Below are 24176 nucleotides of genomic sequence, written 5' to 3' on the forward strand. Positions count from 1 at the left end.
TCCATTGACTCCAGTTTTGCTAGGGCTCCTTGATGCCACACTTAGCCAAATGCAGCCTTGATGTCAAGGGCAGTCACTTTCACCTCACCTCTGGAGTTCAGCTCTTTTGCCCATGTTTGAACCAAGGCTGTAATGAGGACAGGAGATGAGTGGCCCTGGTAGAACCCAAACTGGGCATCTATGAGCAGGCTATTGCTAAGCAAGCGCTGCTTGATAGCACTGTTGATGACCCCTTCCATTACTTTACTGATGATCGAGAATAGACTGATGGAGCAGTAATTGGCTGGGTTGGAGTTTTCCTGCTTTTTGTGTACAGGACATACCTGGGCAGTTTTCCACATAGCCAGGTAGATGCCAATGTTGTAGGTATACTAGAACAGCTTGGCTAGGGGTGCGGCAAGTTCTGAAGCACAAGTCTTCAGTACTATTGCTGGAATGTTGTCAGGATGCATAGCCTTTGCAGTATCCAGCGCCTTCAGCCATTTCTTGAATCGAATTGGCTGAAGACTGGCATCTGTGATGCTGTGGACCTCCTGAGGAGGCCAAGGTGGATCATCCATTCGGCACTTCTGGTTGAAGATCGTAGCAAATGCTTCAGCCTTATCTTTTGCACTGATGTGCTAGGCTCCTCCATCATTGAGGATGGGGATATTTGTGGAGCCTCCTCCTCTAGTGAGTTGTTTAGTTGTCAACCACCATTCATGACTGGATGTGGCAGGACTGCAGAGCTTAGATCTGATCCATTGGTTGTGGGATCACTTAGCTTTGTCTATCACTTGCTGATTGTGCTGTTGGCATGCAAGTAGTCCTGTGTTATAGCTTCACCAGGTTGGCACCTCATTGTTAGGTATGCCTGGTGCTGCTCCTGGCATTCCCTCCTGCACTCTTCATTGAACTAAGATTGATCCCCTGGCTTGATGATAATGGTAGACTGGGGGATATGCCGGGCCATGAGATTGCAGATTGTGTTTCAATACAATTCTGCTGCTGCTGATGGCCCACAGCGCCTCATGGATGCCCAGCCTTGAGTTGCTAGATCTGTTTAAAATCTATCCCATTTAGCACGGTGGTAGTGCCACACAACACGATGGAGGGTATTCTCAATGTGAAGGCGGTACTTCTTCTCCACAACAACTGTGTGATCATCACTCCTACTGAGACTGTCATGGGCAGATGCATCTGTGGCAGGCAGGTTGGTGAGGACGAGGTCAAATATGTTTTTCCCTCTTGTTGATTCCCTCACCACCTGCCGCAGACCCAGGCTAGCAGCTATGTCCTTTAGGACTCCGCCAACTCGGTCATTAGTGGTGCTACCGTGCCACTCTTGATGATAGACATTGAAGCCCCCTACCCAGAGTACATTCTATGTCCTTGCCACCCTCAGTGCTTCCTCCAAATGGTGTTTAATATGGAGGATACTGATTCATCAGCTGAGGGAGGTGGTAAGTGGTAATCAGCAGGAGGTTTCCTTGTCCATGTTTGACTTAGACTCATGGACATTTACAGCACAAAAGGAGGTCATTCGGCCTATCGTGCCTGCGTCGGTCAACAAAGATCTGACTACACTAATCCCAATTTCCAGCACTTGGTCCATAGCCCTGGAGGCTATGGCAATGCAAATTAATATGTAAATACTTCTTAAATGTTACAAGAGTTTCTGACTCAACCACCCTTTCAGGCTTTCAGGCGGTGAGTTCCAGACTCCCACCACCCTCTGAGTTAAAGAATTTCTCCTCAGCTAATGCTATGAGATTTCATGGGGTCCAGAGTCGATGTTGAGGACTCCCAGGGCGACTCCCTTCCGACTGTATACCACTGTGCCGCAACCTCTGCTGGGTCTGTCCTGCTGGTGGGACAGGACATACCCAGGGATGGTGATGTTGGTGTCTGGGACATTATCTGTAAGATATGATTCTGTGAGGATGACTATGTCAGGCTGTTGCTTGACTAGTCTGTGAGACAGCTCTCCCAATTTTTGCACTAGCCTCCAGATATTAGTAAGGAGGACTTTCCAGGGTCGACAGGGCTGAGATTGCCATTGTTGTTTCCGGTGCCTAGGTCAATGCCAGGTGGTCCATCCGGTTTCATCCCTTTTTTGTGATTTTGGAGCAGTTTGATACAACTGAGTGGCTTGCTTGGCCATTTCAGAGGGCATTTAAAAGTCAGCCACATTTCTGTGGGTCTGGAGTCACATGTAGGCCAGGCCAGACCAGGTAAGGACGACAGATTTCCTTCCCTAAAGGCCATTAGTGAACCAGATGGGTTTTTACAACAATCGACAATGGCTTCATGGTCATCATTAGACTTTTAATTCCACATTTTTATTGAATTCAAATTCCACCATCTGCCATGGTTGGATTCAAACCCAGGTCCCCAGAGCATTACCCTGGGTCTCTAGATTACTAGTCTAGCAACAATACCACAGGATATGTCATCCTGAGAGAGGACAGCATGTTTGTATGCCACAGGGCCACTGGCACTCCCCCAGTGCTATCCTAGTGTGCTGTCAGAGGTCAGATAGCTGGACCGCTGTCAGACCCTGCAAGCCCCTTTGTAGATTGGTATCTGCAGCTATCATGGCAGCAGTCGGAGCTTGCAATGCAGCAAGGTGAGCTCACATCATTTCAGCCTGAGCTTCCACTGCAGCACCCAGACGTTGAGTGGCTTCTGCTTATGCTGCAGTGGAAGCTGAGAGATCAGCCATCCAACATTGCACCGTGCTTGGGTCCACAAGTGTCCTCATACAGTTGCCCACCACTCCCACACTGAAGAGTCATACAGACTCGAAACATTAACTCTGCCGCTTGGTATTGGCCATAGGTTTTCTGACAGGCTTGCCAATGCACCAAACATTTCATTTTGCATACCCACCAGTCTTTTACTGTAGGCTGGCCCATTGAAATCCTCATCTGAGTCCTCTGCAGCAGAGCTGATGTATGTCCTTGCCCTCCAAGGAGCTGGGGCTTGCACTATCCTTGTCCTTGCCAAGGCTGCAGGCACTTGTGGTGGTGCCTTACCATATACAGATCCTGTCACTCATTTACCTTCTAAAGTAAGTGCCTGGTGGCTGACAATGTGAGATCGAGTACAAATGTTTCTTCTTCATCACTGTCTTCCTGATCTCCCATCTCTTATTCTTCTACTACCTCCTGGTCAGCTGGTGGTACTTGGATATCTAAAAGGAGGAAGGCACAAGGGTGGGGGTGTAGGTTGGGGTAGAAAACAAGAGGTGCATGCTTAGGACATCTGCAGCTTTTATATTAGAAGAGACTTTGGATGAGGGGGCAATGGGTTGTGAGAAGAACACTTAGGAATGGGCAGACCATAATTTTCAATGGCTTTAGCTCTGCCGCTGGCCAGAGCCTCAGGCCTGGCCACTCTATTGATGGAGAGCACCATCAACTCCATGCGATGAGGACATGCAAGAATGCCTGCCCCTTGCCAGTTAGGTGCTATTTCTTCCAGTTATGCACCACCTTGTCCTGCAAGAGAGATGGGAGTGTGTCAGTGAGTGGGGTGCAATCCGTTTGGGCATATGGCTGTCATGGCTGAATAGTTGGCAGTGTGTGATGATGTGGGTGCAAGACTTGTAGCAGTGCTGAGTGTGAAAGGGTGAGGTGAAGCTATGGATGATCGATATGAATCAAGATTGATAGGGATTAATGATAGATGAGTGAATGAGGGTTGGTGAGCTAAGCAGAGTATGAGGTTAATAGCTCAGTTGTAAAGATACGGCATTTGAAGATGAATTAACTGACCATGACTACTCATGTGAGGCAATTAATGTTCTTGTAGCATTGCATACACACCCTCAGGGTTACACTGCTTGAATTGACCACGGCAGTTTTGCTGCTCCCATTGCCTTCTTTGTCTGGAGGGCTTTCTGCCATGCACCCCTCTCCCCAACTTGTAGATAGTGGACTTCGCTCCCCCTGTTCATCTCCTGTAAAAAGGTCCCAGCCTGTATCTGAGAACCTGGGAGCACACTCTCTGCCCTGCTGCACCATAATTTAGTGTTCTTCCTGTCTTCCCCAGTTACTTCCAGCACTGCACCTCTCCTATAGAAAGTGCAGGCTAACTTTAAGTGGTGCTAGCGTTGCACGAACTTGGAGTCCCCTGCTGAGGTGTGCACTCACTCAACAAGGCATATAACATTGGGTTGCATGCTACTATCGTTTAAATAAACAGACAACACAAAGTTTAAGTGCTGCCTGCATGGAAAGGAAAGAGCATGGGTTAATGCATCATGAGCCTCATGAGCCTCAGAACAATTTTTGCAAGCGATTGAACTTTGCCTCTATATCCTTGTGACATGAAATGCAGAATGAATTGGCTAACGTGGTATTCTGTCTGATGCCTGAACATCAATTATTTACTCTTTGGCCATGTGGGATAATTGTGTGAAAACGCTTACTGTGTTTATCTGAAATTCTTATTCAAAGTAAGAAAGACTTTGCCTTTTGTGACTATGATGTTGCATAGCATTCTACAAGCAATGGAGAGAGTACTTTTGAGGTGTACTCATTGAAGCAAGTGCTGTAATGATAAGGTTGTATTTTTGAGAACACGATTAACTTGAGAGCATGTGAACCATAGCCCTGTCATCGGACTCACTTCTCCATTAAGATGATCCAAGTTTTGTTCAACCGCCTGTGAAGAGTTTGAATGTATTTATTCATTCTTGATATTAAAAAAAATTCAGATGTATTAAAAAAAATACTATGAATTAGATCTCTTAATCCTGCACTTTTTAACCAATTCTTCAGGGTCCACCTGGTTTAAGAGGTGCTCAGGGTGAACGTGGGGAACCTGGACCTCGGGTAAGTGCATGGATATGTCATACAATGATGTTCTACTTGATGCAAAACTGAGGTTCAATAATAAACACCTAGGTGGCTTTGTGGCTCAGTAGGTAGCACCTCTGCCTCTAAACCAGAAGCTGAGTTCAAGTCTCACTTCAGGACTGGTTAGCCATAGAAGGAGTATTCATGCTGTGTTCAAATGTATTGATAATTAGCTTGATAATGCTTCTCTACTATCCCAAAGGGGGAAAAGATGAGTGAAGGAACAAAGCAGTGGATGAACAAGCACTGCATCAATTTTAGAAATTCCTTCAGTTCTAACATGACATTTGTTTTACAGGGTCAAGTAGGTCCAATTGGCAAAACAGGGCCTAGGGGAGCAGAAGGCCAACCTGGACCTCCAGGGGCAAGAGGACTCAGTGTACAAGGACCTGCAGTATGTATGCATTATTTATGAAATCAAACTATAAACAAAAAAGTGTTAAAATGCATAATGTCTCATTTGTTGGCAGTATTTAAAAATGAAATATGATTAAAATAAGGGGGAAATTTACAATATTTTACGAATGTCCTTACTATTCCTTCCTTTAAAAGGGTCCTCCTGGTGAAAAGGGTCAGAAGGGTGACCCTGGACAAAGAAGCAACCAGGTAAAGATTCAAACAGAAATATGTTTGCTGCTTTTTCAGTTAATTATTTACAGTCAGATTACATATACTGTTGTAAGACTCAGAACAATATAGATCTTAAGATTTTGAAGAATTGGATTTTCCATGAAAGAAAGTTTTAAAAGAATTAAATCTATTAGGTGCTAAAGAAAAGTCCATTTCGCATTTTATGAGGGGAAAGATGTTTTGAAGATGGAGATTGGGAGAGTTAGGTGATAAGTGACTAGAAACCTACTTATCCAATGCAGCTGAGCTCCTGCACTCAAGGAATGTAGCAGCGGAGAGAAATTCTGTTCTGATGTAGTTTGATTTACAAATTTCAGTTTCGATTGTTGTTAGCTGAATTTTTAAAAGTGTTCCCTTTTGAATTGAATTGTAATTTTTCTTCTCCCTTTGTCTCTGGCTGCAGGACTTTTGCCAAGCAACTCTTGCATAAAGTCTTACTTACCCATCATCCTGCCCTCATCGAGCTTCCCAGCGTCCCAATGCACTGAATTAAAAAATCTTTGTCCTCTTTTGCAAACTATTTCCATGGTCGCACACCAGTTTAGCTTTGTAACCTCCCCAGCCCTATGTCCCAGGTTTTACCGTATGGTCCTCATGCTCCAGCCTCCTCCTTACTCCACCGCTCTGGTGTTCTTTATGTCATGACAGAGCTTTCAACCAATTAGTTCCTATCCTCTGAAGTTCCCCCAATAATTTTACTTTCTGCCATTTTGCCTAATTCTTTTACCCTTTGATGGCCTGTTTCTCTCCTGCATGAAGCACTTTGAAACATGTTACAATGTTACAACATCGTCAAGGACTCTGTTGGACTACAAAGTCCCATTTTATGCTGCTGTCTGTGTGGTTTAGGTACTCCCAGAGTGCTGTTACCGAGGGAGTTCCAGCATTTTCGCTCATGTCATTGAAGCAACAAAGACATATTTTTAAGTCAGGACGATGTGACTTGAATGGGATCTTGCTGGTGGTGGTGTTCCCATGCACTTTCTTCCCTTGTCCCTCTAGATGGATTTGAGAGGTATTGGCATGTTGCTGCAGTGCATGTTGTAGATGATGCATGCTGCTACTGTGTTGTGATAGATGGAGTAAATATTTAAAGTGTTGCATGAGGTGCCAATCAAGCAGACGGCTTTGTCTCTGATGGCGTTGAGCTTCTCGAGTGTTGTTGGGGCTGAACTCATCCAGGCAAGTAGGAAGTATTCCATTATATTCTTGATTTGCGTCTTGGAGATGGTGGAAAGGTTTTGAGGAGTCAGGAAGCAAGACACTCACTAGAGAATACCCGGTCTCTGACCTGCTTTTGTAACCACAGTATTTATATGGCTGGTCCAGTTATGTTTTTGGTTGATGGTGACTCCCAGGATTTTGATGGTGGAGGGTTCAGTGATGATAATGCCATTGAAGGGGATGTAGTTAGACTCTCTCTTAATGATGATAGTTATTCCATGGCCCTTGCAAATCATGAATGCTATCTGCCACATCATCCCAAGCCTGAATGTTGTCCAAGTCATGTCACATATGAGCACAATTTCATAATCTGAGGAATTGCAAATGGAACTGAACACTATGCAATCTGTAATTCAGCACTTTTGTCCATATTTGGACCAAGGCTGTAATGAGGCGTGGAACCGGGAAATACTGGCAGAACTCAAACTGGGCATTGTTTGGCAGTTTATTGGTAAGTGAGTGTCAATTGGTATCATGTCAATGACACTATTCATCACTTTGCTGACAATTGAGAGTAAACTGATGGGGCGGTAATTGGCCAGATTGGATTTGTCCTGCTTTTGATGGACAGGACATACCTGAACAATTTTCCACTCTATTAGGTTGACACCAGCATCGTAGCTGTACTGTAACAGCTCGGCTAGAGACTCAGCTAGTTCTGGAGCATGAGTCTGCAGGGCTAAAGCCAGGATGCTTGAATTTTTGCAATATCTAGTGCATTCCACCATTTCTTGATATCACATGAAGTGAATCGAATCGCCTGAAAACTGGCATCTGTGATGGTACGCCTTCAAAAGAAGACCAAGATTAATCATCCATTCATGGAAAGAAAACTGTGCACTGGGGGGAATCAGTGATGCAATTTCACTGATTACATCTGATGCTAAAATGGTTCTATTTTATGGAAGCTGAATCTGATTACTCTGTTGGAAACAGGAATGGGTTTGGTTGTGATAAAAACAAAAACAGAATTACCTGGAAAAACTCAGCAGGTCTGGCAGCATCGGCGGAGAAGAAAAGAGTTGACGTTTCGAGTCCTCATGACCCTTCAACAGAACATTGGTTGTGATAAGTTGGTTAACTATCAATAGCCCTCTGGGTGGGATCATAGATGAAAACTGACCACTTGTGGGGTACCAGCATGAGGTCACCATCCCTGGAGTTATACCCCAGTAAAGTGTTGGGAAGGAGATAATTTGTGGGATTCACAAAAAACATAATAATTAGTTTGCACATTGAACAATACATGACTCTAAGTTATCGAAGCTGAATTACTTTATTTCTCCGTAGGGTCTTCCAGGTCCTCAGGGTCCTCCAGGGAGAGAAGGCCTTCAGGGACCAAAGGTAAATTAAAATAGTGTAAAAGTAGGCAAACAGCAATGTGATGTAAATAGGCCTATGCCACTTACAGAAAGAGAAGAAACACATGCATTTAACTGATGCCTTTTACAAGGATGTTCCAAAGCATTTTATAGCTAATTAAGTACTTTTTAGGGAGTCACTTTTGTAACATAGGAAACACAGCAGCCAATTTGTGTACAGGTCTCACAACCAGTTTGTTAATGACCAGATTAAGTGTTTTAATACTGTTGGTTGGAGGATAAATATTGATCACGGCATCAGCGAAAATCCACTGTTGTTTTCTAAAATAGTACCTTAGGATCTTTTGCATTCATTTGAGAGTACAGAAAAGGCCTCGGTTAATAATTACATGAATTTATACAGCACATTCAGCCCAAATGGTCTATGTAGCATTTAAACTCCACACGAGCCTCCTCTCATCCTCTTAATCTAACCCTATCAGCAAACTCCTTCATTCCTTTCTCCCTACTTACTGAGCTACCCCTTAAAATGCACCTAAGCTGTTTGCTTCAACAACCCCTTGTGACCCACATTCTCACCATTCTTTGGGTAAAGAAGTTAATCTTGGATTCCTTAATGGATTTATTACTTATTTTTTTATATTTATAGCCCTTATGTTCTGGTCTTCCTGACAAGTGGAAACATCATCTTTCTGTCTATGGAATTCTTTTTTATCCCTCAAATAATTAATGACCACTCTTCTGGCTCTGTTTTTGCCTTATTTTCCTCTCCTCCCCTGAAGATGCTGGTGCTCACTGGGGTGAGCATTAGACTGCACATCCCCTTGAGCCAGCTCTACCATTCAATGAGATAGTGGCTGATCTTTGACCTCAATTCACTTTCCACTTGATCCCCAGATCCCTTGATTCCCTTACTGTTCAAAAATCTAACCTAGCCTTGAAAATATTTAATAACTGAGCATCCAAAGCCATTTGGTGGAGAGAAGTTTCTCCTCATCTCAACACTAAATGGCCAATCCCTTATCCTGAGACTATACTGCCTAGTTCTGGACTCTCTAGCCAAGTGAAACAGCCACTCAGCAACTGCTCTGTCAAGCCCTCTCAGCATCTTATATGTTTAATTTTTCTAAACTCCAGGCCCATCTGCTCAACCTCTCAGGACAATCCCTCCATTCAAGGAATCCATCTAGTGAACCTTTGTTGCCTCACCTCTAAGGCAAATATATCCTTCCCTAGGTGAGGAGGCAAGAACTATACCCAGTACTCCAGATATAGTCTAATAAAAGCCCTGTAAAATTGAAGCAAGGCTTACTTACATTAAAGGTGTTGCAACTGCACTGATTTACTTAAAAGTTAAGATGGGGTACACCACAACAGAGCCAGTACCAATGTCTTCATGGGACAATTTACTAATGCTCTTGGGGAAGGTTTAAACTAACTTGGCAGATGGTTGGAATGGAGCACTGGAAAGGAGAAACAAGGTTTACAAAGGATTGGGAGAGACAGATAACACTCAAGTAAGAAGTAGTAAGGTATTAGTGAGATTAGACTAGGGGGGAATGCAATATGGTCCAAATTAGGTTTACAGTACAGGTTTGTAAACACACAAAGTATGGTAAATAAGGTTGGCGAGCTGCATGTACAGCATGGGAATATGAAGTAATGGTTAATACAGAAACCCGGTTCAAAAATGGACAGGACTGGGCACTAAATATTCTGGAATGCAAGGGAATAAATGAAAGGAAAAGGGATGGCAGCACTGAATAAAGGAGAATATTAGAGTGCTGAAGAGAGAGGATCCTGGAAGGGTCAAGGACAAATCTATTTAGCTAGAGTTAAGGAACACTAGAGGTGATATTACACTATTGAGTGAATTCTATAGGACACCGACTAGTGGGGAAGGGATAAAGGAGCAAATTCGCAGGGAAATTCCTGAGAGGTGCAAAACTATGAAGTTGTGATAATGGGGATCTTTAATTCATACTATCGACTGAATTAGTAGTAGTGTAAAGGGCAGAGAGGGTGAAGAGTTTCTGAAGTGTGTTCAGGAGAATTTTCTAGATCAGTATGTTTCTGGCCAAACAAGGAAGGGAGCATGTTTAGATTTAGTTCTGGGGAATGAGGTGGATCAAGTGTCAGTAGCAGAACATTTAGGGAACATTATTCATAATATCATTTGGTTAGCTATAGAAAAGAAATCTAGAATAGAAATACCAGGCAGAATTTTACAGCCCCATTTCGGCGGGGACGGGGCATGTAAAATGCGGCGAGACATTATAAACCCCACTGACATCAGCGGAAACGTAAAATCCCGCTGCCGCAAAATTCTGCCCACTAAATTGGATGGGTACAAAGTTGGCTGAGTGACAGGAAACAGAGAGTAGTGGAGAACGGTTGTTTTATGGCCTGGAGGAAGATAGGCAGCAGGGTTCCCCAGGGTTCAGTACTAGGACCACTGGGTTTCTTGATATTTGTTAATAATTTAGACTTTGGCATATAGGGCACAATTGCAAAATTTGTAGCTGACAGAAACTTGGAAGTATTATGAACTGTGAGGAGGATATTGATAGACTTCGAGAGGACATTGACAGGCTGGTGGAATGGACAGACATATGGCTGATGAAATTTAATGCAGAGAAGTATGAAGTGATACAGTTTGGTAGTAAAAATGAGGAGAGGCAATATAAAATAAAGGGTACAGCTCTAAAGGGGGTGCAGGAACACAGAAGTCAGGGGTCTATGTCCAAAAATCATTGAAGGTGACAGTACAACTGAGAAAATGGTTAAGCAGCCATGTGGGATCCTGGGCTTTATGAATAGAGAAAAATAAAGAAAATTATGATGAACCTTTTTAAAATTGGTTCGGCCTCAACTGGAGTATTGTGGCTAATTCTAGTCATCACACTTCAGGTAGGATGTGAATATATTAATCAGGTGCAGAAAATATTTACAAGAATGGTTTCTGGCATGGGGGAGTTCAGTTACGTGGATAGACTGGAGAAATGGGGTTATCCTCCTTTGAGGAGAGCAACTTGAGAGATGATTTGATAGAGGTGTTCAAAATCATGAGGTGTCCGGACAGAGTAGATAGGGAGAAACTGTTCCCATTGGTGGAAGAATTGAGAACAAGAGGACGTAGATTTATGGTGATTGGGAAAAGAACCAGTGGAGACATGAGGAAAACCATTTTTATGCAGTGAGTGGTTAGGGTCTGGAATGCACAGCCTGAGAGCCTGGTGGAGGTGGATTCAATCATGGTTTTCAGAGGGAAATTGGATAAGCGCCTGAAGAGAAAACATTGGCAGGACTATGTGGAAAGGGTGGGTGAATGGGACACCCTAAGTTGCTCTTGCAGAGAGCCAGCCCACTGGGCCGAATGGCCTCCATTAATGCTGTAGCCATTCTATGATCCCATGATTAGACCAGTAGATATAATCTTGGCTAGGAATGATTCAGGTCCATGATTTTCTCTATTAATTAAGTACTAGATACTGACTAAGATTGCTTTTCTTCCTGCAGCCTTCCTGCTCACTCTAGAATAAGATACAGAATGAAATGGAGTCACAATCTTTAATTGGGTATCCACAATAAATATTTTCTGTGATATAGGTTATTAATTGATGCCAATATTTTAGGGTACAAGAGGACTGGAAGGTGCAATAGGACCCCCTGGACTTCCTGGGCCAAGAGTAAGTTTTATTTACAAAGGATTTGATTTTAACAATATATTTCACTAACTTTCTGAAGAAAAAATGTTCAGAAATTTTTTGACCAGTTACCTACAAAACATAAGTATTTCATTTCACATTGAATCATTGAATCAGAGAATGGTCAAGTGCCCTTTCCCGATTAAATTAGAATTGAACTCTTTATTAATGTTCCATCTAAGCTGCATGATGACATGGTTGTGCAGCAACCCAGAAGTTCTCAGGCAGTCCAAACACAAGTTGGCCCCTTCAAGTCACTGGACTGGTGCAGCCGTGCGCAGCAGAAAAATAGAGGAAACGTTGCTCATTAATATTTTTTTATTCATTCATGGGATGCGGGTGTAAGGTCAACATTTATTGCCCATCCCTAACGTCTTTGAGAAAGTGCGAGTGAGCCACCTTCTGGTGTCTGGTGCCCTGGCAGTCATTACGATGCCCTTATCTGTGCCAGTCTGCTGTACCTTCAGCATGTGAGTCATCACAAGAGACCAGAGAGTGACTAGTAAATGACTAGGGCTATCCACTGACCACCTGGTTCATGAATCTGGATGCGCAATCCAGGCACATGTCGCACCATGGATATAAGGAAAGCCATGATGTCACACAAGATATCATTTAGCCGATCATTATGGTGCTAAACTCACACTTGCTCTGCCTGGACTGCTCTGGAGGAGCCCTGTAGAAATACTTATCATGATTTGTCATGATCTTCTGCATCCTGCACAACTTGAGGGCACAGCCTTTCCCAATAGGTATATGTCAAGAACCTGACGAGGAGGAAGAGGAAGAAGAGGAGGACAGCCCGGCCTGCTCTGGCAAGGGCTGTCAGCGATCAGCTCATCTGATTGCAGTACCAGTGAGCGTAGCTCCAATTCCCCATTCAAAACAATCCCGCAATCCTTCCCTTCTCTCTGGTGATCACATCATTCACTTGGCCACAATGCAAATGTAAAAGCCAACACAAAACAAAGATTTCAATTCAACTTTATCCAAATTTATCCAAACCACCCAATATTCTATACGAAAGTTAACTAATCACCCTCGTGCATTCCCTTATTGCCTATCTTCTGAGTGTCTACGCTTGACCTAGTGCTCCTACACAGGGCTACCCCAGTACATTGTACGCTCTATTTTATTTTGTAGTGCATGGCTGATTCGTAGAAGTGTCCAGGCCCATTAAATCTTTTTGTACAGCCACACAGTGCTACCTCTCTGCAGCCAACTTTTGCGTGGCCTACCTGTGAACTACATGGGTGTTTTACTTCTTGGAGGAAGCATTGGCCCAGTGGCTGAAACATAGCTGACAGAGCTACCAGCATTCAGTGGGGAGACTGCAGATGGACTTTCAGGACAACCTCAAACAGCTGCCTGGCCCTAGAAGCCCCAACTTTGGGCTGCATTGCCTTGACTGGGTGACAACAATCTGGGTTGGCTGGCTGACAGACAAAAGCAAGGGCACTGGTGAAGTAGGAGGACAGATGATGGGCAGCAGGTTTGTGCTGTGCGGGACCACTACCACTCTTCCAGGTGTCGACTAAGCAACCCTAGTAATCTGCTGGAGCACAGATTGCTGTCTGCTGCGAGACCCTGCAAGTCTCTTTGTGTATTGGTATCTGCAACCATCTGAGCGTGCATGGCAGCAAACTGCACTTGTGTTGCAACAGGCTGAGCATGCATGACTGCAGTCTGAGCTTCCACCGCACTCAAAGGTTGTGTGTCTTCTGCTTATGCTGCAATGGAAGCTGAGCCATCAGCTATCAGATGCTGCATCATGGTTGGTTTCACAAGTGTTCCCATGGAGTTGACAGTACTTCCATGCTAGAAAGGCTGGGCTGTAAGCTCTTCCTAAAGTCATGAGTAAGTTTTGTCATGGATTTCTCCACGCTCCTTGATCTGCCAATGCACCAAATATCTCTGCGCATACTCTTCAGCCTTTTTCTGGAGGTTGCCCCCATCAAAGTCCTCATTGATATCCCCTACAGCAAGACATGTGTGTGATCTCACCCTACACTGAACTGACACCTACACTATCCTTACCCCTGCCCATGCTCCACATCATTCTCACCATGTGCAGATCCCACATTTCTCTTAATTTTTTATTCATTCATGGGATGTGGGCTTTGCTGGCTGGGCCAGCATTTATTGCCCATCCCTAGTTTCCCTTGAGAAGTTGGTGGTGAGCTAACCACCCGTAAACTATGCCCCCTTCTAAGGTGTGCAGTGACTCAATAGCAAGGCCTGGGGTAGGTGGGGTGCACAAGGTGCAAAACACCATGGCCCATGCCTTCGGTGGGGGGAAGAGGGATGGAGGGGGGGGCGGTTGTGAGCTCAACTTGCAGATCTTGCTTCTTACTTTACTGGAAGCACTGCCCCTCACTAAGTGGTCACCTCATACCTCAGTGTCCTTACACTCAAGCTTGCGGTGGGTCCTTCACTCCAGGACAAAGTTCCAGCACTCGAGATCCAATTGGTCTGGAGCGAGAGCCTGGGTCCGTGTGGCCAAGGTGCATTCTGAGTGACGTAATCCACCTTTGATTGCGCACTCACCCTCCCGTGCTGGCGTTGGCCCACTAAAGGACTACAGGAATTGCCCTCACATGATGGAGCGGGCCAGAGAGGTCAGGAGGAGCAACGGTTGCAGCAACAGTGAGGCCCAGAGCAGCTGAGGTGTTAGACAGGGTAGAGAGGAAGTGTGTCTTTCCACCTTCACAGCCATCCTGAACTCCTCCTCAGCAATATTAATCTCCAAATCCCCTGGTCCTAGGGAGAGTGAGTGAGTATGAGAGCGAGTGTGTGAGTGTGAGATTGAGTGAGTGTGAGAGTGTGAGTGATTGAGTGTGAGTGAGAGAGTGCGTGAGTAAATGTATGAGTGTGTGGGTGAGTGAGAGTGTATGAGAGTGATTGAGTGAGTGTGAAAGTTAGTGAGTAAGGGTTAGTGTGAGAGTGAGTGTGAGAGTGAATGAGTGTGTCTGTGCGAGTGAGTGTGTGATTGTGAGAGTGTGAGTGAGTGTAAGAGTGTCAGTGAGTGAGTGTGAGAGTGAGTGAGTGTGATTGTGAGAGTAAGTGTGAGTTTGAATGAGAGTGATTGAGCATGTGTGAGAGTGAGTGTGTATGATTGTGAGAGTTTGAGTGAGAGTGAGTGAGTGTGTGATTGTGAGAGTGAGTGAGTGAGAATGGGAGAGATTGTGAGAGGTTGAGAGTATGAGTGAGAGAGAGTTGTGAGAGTGAGTGTGATTGTGAGTGTATGAGCGAGTGTGAGTGAGAGAGAGATTGTGAGAGATTGAGAGTATGAGTGAGAGAGAGTTGTGAGAGTATGAGTGAGTGAGAGTGAGTGTGTGATTGTGAGCGTATGAGCGAGTGTGAGTGAGAGAGAGATTGTGTGAGTGAGAGTGAGATTGTCAGAGTATGAGTGAGTGAGAGTGTGTAAGTATGTGATTGAGTGAGTGTAAGAGATTGTGAGAGTATGAGTGTGAGAGATTGTGAGATTGTGAGTGAGTGAGAGTGGGAGAGAGATTGTGAGAGAATGAGTGAGAGTGAGATTGTCAGAGTATGAGTGAATGAGAGTGTGTGATTGTGAGAGTGTGAGTGAGAGTGTGAGAGATTGTGAGAGTATGAGTATGAGAGATTGTGAGAGTATGAGTGTGAGTGATTGTGAGAGTATGAGTGTGAGAGATTGTGAGAGTATGAGTGAGAGTGAGTGAGTGTGTGATTGTGAGAGTATGAGTGAGTGTATGAGCGAGTGAGAGATTGTGGGAATATGAGTGAGTGAGAGTGGGAGAGAGATTGAGAGTATGAGTGAGAGAGAGATTGTGAGAGTATGAGTGAGTGAGAGTATGAGTGAGTGAGTGTGTGATTGTGAGTGTATGAGCGAGTGAGAGAGAGATTGTGAGAGTATGAGTGAGAGTGAGATTGTCAGAGTATGAGTGAGTGAGTGTGTGAATGTGTGATTGTGAGAGTATGAGTGAGTGTGAGAGCGTGTGAATGAGTATGAATGAATGAGAGTGAGTGAGTGTGTGATTGTGAGAGTATGAGTGAGTATATGAGCGAGTGAGAGATTGTGAGAATATGAGTGAGTGAGAGTGGGAGAGAGATTGTGAGAGTATGAGTGAGAGAGAGATTGTGAGAGTATGAGTGAGTGAGTATGAGTGAGTGAGTGTGTGATTGTGAGTGAATGAGTGAGAGAGAGATTATGAGAGTATGAGTGAGTGAGAGTGAGTGAGAGTATGAGTGAGTGAGTGTGTGATTGTGAGAGTATTAGTGAGAGAGATTGTGAGAGTATGAGTGAGTGTGACATTTTGAGAGTATGAGTGAGAGCGAGTGAGTGTGTGATTGTGAGAGTATGAGTGAGTGAAAGTGAGAGAGATTGTGAGAGTGAGTGAGTGTGTGATTGTGAGAGTATTAGTGAGAGAGATTGTGAGAGTATGAGTGAGTGTGACATTTTGAGAGTATGAGTGAGAGCGAGTGAGTGTGTGATTGTGAGTGTATGAGTGAGTGGAGTGAGAGAGAGATTATGAGAGATTGTGAGAGTATGAGTGAGAGCGAGTGAGTGTGTGATTGTGAGCGTATGAGTGTGTGAGTGAGAGAGAGATTATGAGAGATTGTGAGAGTATGGGTGAGTGTGAGATTGTGAGAGTATGAGTGAGTGAGAGAGAGTGAGTGTATGAGAGTGAGTGAGTGTTTGAGCAAGTGTGAGAGTGTGATTGAGCGAGTGTGAGAGTGAGTGATTGAGCAAGTGTGGAGTCAGTCAAAGTGATTGAGCGAGTGAGTGAGTGAAGGAGTGTGTGTTATTGACTGTGTGTGACCGTGAGACAGAGTAAGTGAGTGACTGTGTGCGAGTGAGTGTGTGATTGGGAATATGAATGAGTGTGATTGAGAGTATGAGTGAGAGTGTGTGAGATTGAATGAGAGTGATTGAGCAAGTGTGAGAGTGAGTGAGAGTGATTGAGCAAGTGTGAGAGTGAGTGAGAGTGATTGAGCAAATGTGAGAGTGATTGAGCAAGTGTGAGAGTGATTGAGCAAGTGTGAGTGAGTGAGAGAGAGAGAGTGAGTGTGTGAGTGAGGGAGTGTGTGATTAACTGTGTTTGAGTGTGAGATAGAGTAAGTGAATGACTGTGTGCAAGTGAGTGTGATTGTGCGAGTCAGTGAGTATGATTGTGAGAGTGAGTATGAGAGTAAGTGAGTGACTGTGCGAGTGAGTGTATGATTGTGTGAGTGTGATTGTGCATGTGAGAGTGAGTGTGATTGTGTGTGTGATTGTGAGTGAGTGAGTGAGTGAGAGTGTGTGAGATTGAATGGCAGTGATTGGGCAAGTGTGAAAGTGAGTGTGAGAGAGTGAGTGAGTGAGAGTGAGATTGAATGAGAGTGATTGAGCAAGTGTGAGAGTGAGTGAGTGTGGGAATGTGTGTGATTGACTGTGTGTGAGTGTGAGAGTGTGAGTGACTGACTGCGAGTGAGTGTGTGATTGTGAGTGTAAGAGTGAGTGAGAGTCAGTGAGTGAGAGTGAGTGTGCAAGTGAGTGTGATTGTGAGAGTGAGTGAGAATGTGTATAATTGAATGACTGATTGAGCAAGTGTGAGTGAGTGTGAGTAAGTGTGATTGTGAGTGAGAATGTGTGAGATTGTTTGAGAGTGATTGAGCAAGAGTGAGAGAGTGTGTGTGATTGAAAGTGTGTGAGTGTGAGATTGAGAGAGTAAGTGAGTGACTGTGTGCAGGTGAGTGATTGTGAGTGAGTGTAAGAGTAAGTGAGTGTAATTGTGAGAGTTTGAGTGAGTGTGTGTGAGTAAGAGTGTGTGAGATTGAATGAGAGTGATTGAGCAAGTGTGAAAGTGAGTGTGAGTGAGTCAGTGAGTGAGAGTGTGTGATTGTGAGAGTGTAAGTCTGATTGTGAGAATGAGTGAGAGTGTGAGATTTAATGAGAGTGGTTGAGCAAGTGTGAGAGTGAGTGAGAGTGATTGTGCGAGTGAGTGAGTGAGGGAGTATGTGTGATTGACTGTGTGTGAGAAACTATGAGAGTAAGTGAGTGACTGTGTGCGAGTGAGTGTGTGATTGTGAGAGTCAGTGAGTTTGATTGTGAGTGAGTGAGAGTGTGTGAGATTGAATGAGAGTGAGTGTAAGTGAGTGATCGAGAGAGAGTGAGAGCGTGTGAGTGAGAGTGTGAGATTGAATGAGAGCAATTGATCAAGTTTGAGAGTGAGTGTGTGTGTGTGAGTGAGGGAGTGTATGCGATTTACTGTGTGTGAGTGAATGTGTGATTGTGAGTATAAGAGTCAGTGAGTGAGAGTGTGAGTGAGTGATTGTGAGAGTGAGTGTAATTGTGAGAGTGTGATTGTGAGAGTGAGTGAGTGTGAGTGAGATTGAATGAGAGTGATTGAGTGAGGGAGTGTGTGTGATTGAGTGTGTGTATGTGAGAGACTGAGTGTAAGTGAGTGACTGTGTGAGAGTGAGTGTGTGATTGTGAGTGTGTGAATGAGTTTAAAAGTGAGTGAGAATCAGTGTGAGTGTGCGAGTGGATGTGATTGTGAGTGAGAGTGTGAGATTGAATGAGAGTGATTGAGAAAGTGTGAGAGTGAGTGAGTCTGAGAGTAAGTGGGTGACTGTGAGTGAGTGAGTATGTGTGAGACTGAGAGAGAGAGAGAGAGAGAAAACCCTAAAACTGGGAGTGAGCTGGACACACACACACAGGCTGCTTGGTATGAACACACACATCCTCACCCTCCTTCTCCTCCCTCCCCAAAAACCTACCCACACACCAGGCCATGAGAGATGGAAAAGCCAGGCTGAAAGACAACCTGCTTCCAGCCCCCACTTTTATATGAATTCCGCCAAAGCCAGCTTGGAGTGTGCGCCACCAAAGGCGAAGTCAAGATTTGAGTTAAACCCATCTCCTCAGCTCCGTCCTGATCATCTCCCTCTTCCCTGGTGATCAGGACTTGGGGCCTAGTCTGTCTCTCTCTAGTTCTGCTTCTTACTGCTGCATGGTGTTTTTAATTATCATTTTTATTAATTACTCATTTTTTAAATAATTATCAATTTATTGCTTTGATATTGATTTTTATTTTTTGCTCAGCAAATGGTTTATGTTTCCTTCACACTTTAACTTTTTTGTGAAATTCTTGTTTCATGTTGCGCCAAACCAGAAGTTTGCAAGCGGCTTGTCTCCCTACGCCCATTTTCAGGGCTAGCAAAATTTGACCCAACATGTCTTGTCATTACATTACTGAGGCTTCAATTTTGTGCTTTTTTTCTGGGTCTGAACACTAAGCTGGTTTGCAGTTTTTTGTGTTAACCTCTGCACATAGGAATACTAAGAGATTCTGGCAGGTTCTGTTTTCTTTTCATAGCATTTTCCAGTTAGTGCTACACTCGTCTTAAAGTTACTTTGGAATGATGCTGTGCTATTACAAGGGATGCCAGCTCTTAAGTAACAAAGTAACAACTTGAGCATACCTTGTAAAGAGGCTGTGAATGTGTATTGTCAACAACAGCAACATTTTACCCCTTTGGAAAGTAAATTATAAGCTATCTGAACTGTTTATAAACCTTGGCCCTCAAATGCTGCTGTGGAATTCTAATGTATGAACTCTGAAAACATTCAGCTGGCAGTCTGGTTCTCTGCTGTTTTATACAAAGCCTGTGTAAGATTAGCAAGCTTGATGGCCCCTAAAATGGCAGAGAGAAAAGTTTCAAACAAAGCCATTAATATTGGTATGTTCATTTTCCATGATGGAATTTTAGAGTCTTTCTCTTTGGCTTCAGAACCATTATTGAATTAAAATCTGTTTTGGCTTCTTAGGGGCCAGCGGGTATCACAGGGCCAGCCGGCTATCCAGGGGAACAAGGCCCACCAGGCAAAGTAGGGCCATCTGTAAGTACCTTATAACTGTTTCACCAGCTTCCTGTGTGAAACAATTAATAAAAATGTAAACATAAGAACAAACATAAGAACTAGGAGCAGGAGTAGGCAATTCAGCCCCTCGAGCCTGCCCCGCCAATCAACACGATCATGGCTGATCTCATTTTGGCCTCAACTCCAATTTCCCGCTCTGTCCCCATAACCTTTCAACTCATTACTAATTAAAAATCTGTCCATCTCCTCCTTAAATTTATTCAGCGTCCCGGCATCCACTGCACTCTGAGGTAGTGAATTCCACAGATTCACGACCCTTTGAGAAAAGCAATTCCTCCTCATCTCTGATTTAAATCTACCACCCCTTAGCCTAAAACTATGGCCTCTCGTTCTAGAATGCCCCACAAAGGGAAACATCTGCTCCACGTCTACTTTGTCTATCCCCTTTAGCATCTTATATACCTCAATTAGATCTCCTCTCATCCTTCTAAACTCTAGGGAGCATAGGCCTAAATTGCTCAATTTCTCCTCATAAGACAAGCCCCGCATCTCTGGAATCAATCTAGTCAACCTTCTCTGAACCACCTCCAATGCAACTACATCCTTCCTCAAGTAAGGGGACCAAAACTGTGCACAGTACTCCAGCTGCAGTCTCACCAATGCCTTGTACAGTTGCAAAAACACTTCCCTATTTTTATACTCTATTCCTTTAGCAATAAATGCCAAAATTCCATTTGCCTTCCTTATTACCTGCTGTACCTGTATACTAGCTTTCAGCGATTCATGCACGAGGACACCCAGATCCCTCTGCACTGAAGCACCCTGAAGTTTCTCTCCATTTAAATAATAAGTCACCTTTTTATTCTTCCGACCAAAATGGATAACCTCACACTTATCCACGTTAAACTCCACCTGCCAAATTTTGGCCTGTTCACCTAACCTGTCCATATCCATTTGTAAATTTCTTATTTCTTCATTGCAACTTACTTTCCCACCTATTTTGCTCCAGAAAACCCATGCTCCGGAATTCTAGTTTAAAATTTTCCAGCCAGCCCTGAAATAAATCACGTTTATTATATTCATCTTTGCTGTCAGTATAAATAAGCATGAAGTTTGTGTGGTTTGAATTGCTTATTTATATTTTTAATGATTTCACAGGGTCTCCCTGGTGGAAAAGGAGAAAAAGGCGAGAAGGTGAAATTTCTTTTTTATTTGTTTCTCGTTTGCCAGAATTTTTGAATGGTGGGGTTTCCCACCCTAGCACCCAAAGAGACGGTGGGAAATGCCAATACCAGCTGCCCTGCAAACATCCAACATTCGCTGGGCATTAATTGGCTCAGGGCAAGACTTCTGCAATTTCGAGAGCTAGAGAGCTGCCAGCCAATTAGATGGTTGGCAGCTCTGTAGTCCCAGCAGTGCCAGGTTCAAGCAGTGGCCACTGTTGGGGCTATAGCTAATCCCCATAAAAGAGAAGGTTAGGGAGGCTGGACTGAAGGTATGTTCTAGGTATGGCTGGCAGGCTCCAGCAAGGGGAAAGTGGGGTTATGGAGCCAGGTTAGAGAGGCTGGTGGTGGAGGGGGAGGGTTAAAGGTGGGCATGACCTTGGTGGGTGTGTCTCTGATGGGCACGGGGGACCCCTAAAGGAGGTTACCCCTGCCCCCCCGCCCGGCATTCAACACCAGCCTGCACAGCTAAAGCTGTTGAGCTACCTATTCAGAAACATAGAAAATAGGAGCAGGAGTAGGTCATTCAGCCCTTCGAGCTTGCTCTGCTATTCAATATGATCATGGCTGATCCTCTATCTCAATGTCATACACCCGCTCTTTCCCCATAACCCTTGACTACTTTAGAGTCCAGAAACATATTCAGTGACTTGGCCTCCACAGCCTTCCCCGGTAGAGAATTCCACAGGCTCACCACCCTCTGATTGAAGAGGTTTCTCCTCATCTCAGTCTTAAATGGTTGATCCCATATCTTGAGACTGTGGTGACCCCTTGTTCTAGACACCCCCAGCCAGAGGAAGCATCATCCCTGTATCCAGTCTGTCCAACACTGTCAGAATTTTATGCGTTTCAGTGAGACCTCCTCTCATTCTTTTAAACTCCAGTAAATACAGGTCTAGTCGGCCCAACCGCTCCTCATATGACAATCCTGCCATCTCAGGAATCAGTCTGGTGAGCCTTCACTGCATTCCTTCAATGACAAGTATATCCTTTCTTAGGTAAGGAGACCAAAACTGCGCACAATACTCCAGGTGTGGTCTCACCAAAGCCCTGTACAGCTGCAATAAGACATCCTTGCTCCTGTATTTGGCATGGATAAAATAGCAATGGGGGAGGGATAAGGCCTATTAATTGGCCACTTAAGAGCCTCAATAGGCCCAACGGCAGGAAAGCAGGTCGCCCAATGCTTTGATCAGCCTCCGAAAAACGGGAGACAGGTTGGGGGCGGGCACGTAGGCAGCGGATAGGCCATGAGCTGCATTTTATGAGCCCTCCTGACTTCAAACCCGCAGGTGGGGTCTGTCAAATTCCTACCCTTGTGATTTTATTGATACTTTCAATGAATAGGTTCCACTAAAACCAAATGGACTCATCCAAAACATTGGTTGGTTTTTCATTTTCAGGGAGAAATTCAGACCCTCGCTTCGGTTTATCAACTGGTTACCCAAGCTTGTGAGGACCTTGTTCAGAGTAAGTAACATAATTCCAGATTCAAAGGAAAGAGCTCCGGGCCCCTTTGAATTTGGCATTTAATCAAAAGAGCAACTTGTCTGAATACACATCAGTCACAAAATGTGGAGCACATTACAATGCCTGTTCACTTGTTGATAAGTATTATGATGCAGTGGACCCTGGACCTGAATTTTGCGCACGCGATCAGCAGGGCTGGAAGTGGACACAATATCCGCTTCCAGCCGCAATCGCAGCTGATTTCACATGGCCAATTAAGGCCAGGCCTAGCGTGAAATGTGCCCGGACATTGAGGCATTGCTGCTGGTGGGGGCAGGAGCATGGCAGGTGCTGAGTCCAATGGGGACCCAGAGTTGGCGGGGAGGTTAAAAACTGAAGGCTGATAGGAATTGGTGAGGAGCCTCAGGGAGCTGTCCAGGAGAGAGTCTAATATCTAGCAGCAGTTATGGCCTCACTACCCACTGGGCACATCAGACAGGAGGGCAGTGCCAGTATGCACTCTGCGCCCCCCACCCTCCCAGCTCTCAGACGAGTGCCTATGCACTCTCGTGGAGGTGGGGAGTGCTCAGTATGATATTCTCATGCTGCGGGATGGCAAGAGGAGGCCACCCTACCTGATGAAGAAGGCCTGGATAGAGGTGGCTGTGCAGGTGAGCGGGCATGATGTTGTGTGCTGCACATAGATCCAGTGTCATTCAGCCCTTCGAGCCTGCTCTGCCATTCAATATGATCATGGCTGATCCTCTATCTCAATGTCATACACCCGCTATTTCCCCATAACCCTTGATTACTTTAGAGTCCAGAAACTTATTCAGTGACTTGGCCTCCACAGCCTTTCCCTGTAGAGAATTCCACAGGCTCACCACCCACTGGGCACTGGTCTTCTTCGTCAGGTAGGGTGGCCCCCTCTTGCCATCCCGCAGCATGAGAATATCATACTGAGCACTCCCCGCCTCCACGAGAGTGCATAGGCACTCGTCTAAGAGCTGGGAGGGTGGGGGGCACAGAGTGCCTACTGGCACTGCCCTCCTGTCTGATGTGCCCAGTGGGTGGTGAGACCAGAAAAGGTCTAATGGTCGTCTGCAATTCACAAGGGTGGCTACTGACTTTGCACAGAACTGTGTACAGATGTCTTGGAGGGTGGCCATTCTTCGTGGTGCTCAGGGGTGTGAGATGAAGGGTACCACATGGCACATATCCCTGTGCTGGCCAAGGTTGGGAGATCTGTCTACTTACCTCGGGTGTATGGAAGGGTGAGGTGTGTCAATCTGATGGACACCTCAATCTGGCTGTCCTGGGGAGTGGGGGGAGGGTGCGAGGCTGGTATGGTGTTGCAGGTAAAGGATGGACTAATGAATGTACTTTCGTCCGTACTGGAGAAGAGAAGCCATAATGCGCTGGAGCGCGCACTAACGGGTGGTGGGGTGCTTAACATCCTGATCCTCGCCAAGTTTGAGATGGATGCCCTGGATATAGAATACGACCAAGGGGCAAGGTCCACAGGTTGTGGTGGGGCAGGGGTCTCAGAGGATGGTAAGAGTCCACTTGACAAATGAGAGATTGGGGAAGTGTGCGAGAAAGGTAAGACCTTGGCATCTCCAGTGAGAAGTTCAAATCCAGAGTACCCATTGCTTGGCCAATCACAATGTCTCAGTGAAGCAGCTGTCCTTTGTGACAAGCAACTGTCATACATGCACGGTCACTTAGCAATGATGTTCACAACTGTCATATTCTCTTCCTTCCTCAGATGTGCCATCCTCACAATGCCTGCAGAGCCCAAAGACCCCCCTTGATACCCGAGGAGGAGCCGCCAATCAGTGCACCTATGTCACATTCTCTCTCTGCATCAAGCACCAGTGCAGACACAGGCATGTCGGTGGACAATAGTGCATCTGCCCACTTGGCAGTGC

At 45.0% G+C, this 24176-nt stretch overlaps 1 protein-coding gene across 1 annotated transcript in view; it reads left to right on the forward strand.

Annotated features, from left to right (window-relative positions):
- Positions 1-24176, forward strand: part of LOC144688534 (collagen alpha-1(XIV) chain-like) — a 203560-nt gene that overhangs the window by 170547 nt on the left and 8837 nt on the right. Inside the window, exons 37-44 of the mRNA XM_078555234.1 lie at positions 4767-4820; positions 5143-5238; positions 5397-5450; positions 7989-8042; positions 11656-11709; positions 19520-19591; positions 20732-20767; positions 22200-22266. Coding sequence (XP_078411360.1) covers positions 4767-4820; positions 5143-5238; positions 5397-5450; positions 7989-8042; positions 11656-11709; positions 19520-19591; positions 20732-20767; positions 22200-22266 — 487 coding nt within the window. The remainder of the gene's footprint in view (positions 1-4766; positions 4821-5142; positions 5239-5396; positions 5451-7988; positions 8043-11655; positions 11710-19519; positions 19592-20731; positions 20768-22199; positions 22267-24176) is intronic.

Source organism: Cetorhinus maximus, chromosome 13 (assembly GCF_964194155.1).
Source record: "Cetorhinus maximus chromosome 13, sCetMax3.hap1.1, whole genome shotgun sequence".
Lineage (NCBI taxonomy): Eukaryota > Metazoa > Chordata > Chondrichthyes > Lamniformes > Cetorhinidae > Cetorhinus > Cetorhinus maximus.